This window comes from Antrostomus carolinensis, unplaced genomic scaffold (genome assembly GCF_000700745.2).
Source record: "Antrostomus carolinensis isolate BGI_N321 unplaced genomic scaffold, ASM70074v2 scaffold15465, whole genome shotgun sequence".
Taxonomy (NCBI): Eukaryota; Metazoa; Chordata; class Aves; order Caprimulgiformes; family Caprimulgidae; genus Antrostomus; species Antrostomus carolinensis.
In genome coordinates this window covers 20,426-22,338 of record NW_010315890.1, presented here as the reverse complement: position 1 = coordinate 22,338, position 1,913 = coordinate 20,426, and the positions used below count along the sequence as shown (strand labels likewise).

At 50.7% G+C, this 1,913-nt stretch overlaps 1 protein-coding gene across 1 annotated transcript in view; it reads right to left on the bottom strand.

Moving 5' to 3' along the window:
- Positions 1 to 758: 758 nt before the first annotated feature.
- The window catches only part of PNP (purine nucleoside phosphorylase), an 11,722-nt gene continuing 10,567 nt past the window's right edge, over positions 759 to 1,913 (bottom strand). Inside the window, 1 exon segment of the mRNA XM_010168112.2 lies at positions 759 to 976. Within this exon segment, the coding sequence (XP_010166414.2) occupies positions 759 to 976 (218 nt within the window).

The window sequence follows — 1,913 nt, the reverse complement described above, 5'->3', positions numbered from 1 at the left end:
CAACAGCAATTCAAGGCTGGAAGCAGAGCAGGGACATGGGAGGGGATGTTGGGGGCATGTAGGAAACAGCTCTGCATCTGGTCATGAAGAACCAAGAAGTGAGCAAAGAGAAGGCTTTCTGGTGAGACCTTCAGGGAACACAGCCCAAGCATAGGGATATAGTGGTTTTCAAAGCTCTGAAATCAACTGCCACCTGCCTGCCCTGCAGCATTGCTTGTTCCAGACAGACCTCACCCTTAGCCTAGCCCACTTGACATATCCAGGTCCTCATCCAAAATGCAGAGTCATCTTGTGGACTTCCACCAGCTTCAGATCAGGTCCTGCCAAAGCATCCCCAGCAGGCACCAAGCCTGTGACCAGCTCTCATCTGGGCTCACAGCACAGGGGCTCAGTGCAATGGGGGAGCAGAGACTCAGGGCAGGAGGGTGCTGTGCTGAGAGGCAGCACCATGGGTGAGAAGCACCAAATGCTCTGCAGCAGGATGAGGGGGAGCTGGAGCTCATGGCTGACATATGGGTTTGGGAATCTGCCAGAGGTCTGACCCTGTTTAAGTGCCAGAAACCTGTTTTGGTCACTGGCTACTAACAAGGAGATCATTCTGGCAAAATTCAAAGCAAACCTCTGCACCTGACCAGCTAAAGCTCAGGGACAAAGATCTATTCAAAATCAGGGCAGTAGAAGGACAGTCTCACCAACAGCTCTCCCCCAACACTTGCTAGTGTTCAGATGTTATGATACAAATGAGAAATGGCTGGAGGTCAAAGAGAGTTTGTGCTTTCCCCCAGCTTGCCAAGGAGATGCGTGACCAGTTTCTGCAGGGCTTCAGCCCGGACCACCGAGACACGCAGCACTTCCTCGTGGTTGGCTTTCTCTTGACTGTTGTAGCTCATCACCACTTTGTTGGTGATGAGGGAGATCCCAAGGACTCGGAGGCCACAATGCCGGGCTACAATGACTTCTGGGACAGTGCTCATACCTATGGTAGGAGAGGAAATGATCAGGAAGAGTCAGGATTTACACCAAAACAAGGTCTCTCAAGCTACAAACCATGGTCCTACCTTCAGCTCATGCCTTTGTCTCATTCCCCCACAGCTCCCCATCCCTGAGCTACGTAACAGTGAAAGGCTGCGATAGCTGTAGCTCTACAGTTACAACCCTGCTCAGCAAACCACCCACATCCAATTCCTCACACTACTTCTCTCTCCCCAAGACGTGTCAGATGATTTGCAGCCCTGCACAAAGAAGTACTGATGTGCTGTGTCATTTGGCTCTTCTCTTCCTCAGATCAAAAGCTATCGCAAAGAAAAATAGCTCTGCATGGAGCTGAGCTCCTTTCCTCACACACAATGAGTCTGCAGATATGAGTGAACAGACTTCCAGGAGCTGCTTCAATGGCACAGGGATCAAGTTGGAGGGATCATATAGATCATGTCTTATGTCTTGGAGCACATGTCTTATGAGGAGCAGTTGAGGGAACCGGGGTTGTTGAGCCTGGAGAAAAGGAGGCTGAGGGGAGACCTTCTGGTTCTGTCCAAGTCCCTGAAAGGAGGGTGGAGAGAGGTGGGGGTGGGTCTGTTCAACCAAGGAACAGACAAGAAGAAATAGCCTCAAGCTATGCCAAGGGCAGTTGAGATGGGATGTGAGGAAGAATTTCTTTGCTGAAAGGGTTCTGAGGCATTGGAAGGGGTTGCCCAGGGCAGTGGTGGAGTCCCCATCCCTGGAGGGATTGAAGAGTGGTGTAGACATAGTGCTGAGGGACATGGGTTAGTCGAGGACTTGTCAGTGTTGGGTTAATGATTGGACTTGATGATCTTAAAGGGCTTTTCCAATTGAGGCAACTCTGATCACGAGGCTTACCTTCCCTGTGGGAAGTTATCCATAATTTCCCCAAGACTCTTATGGAGGTTTGCTTT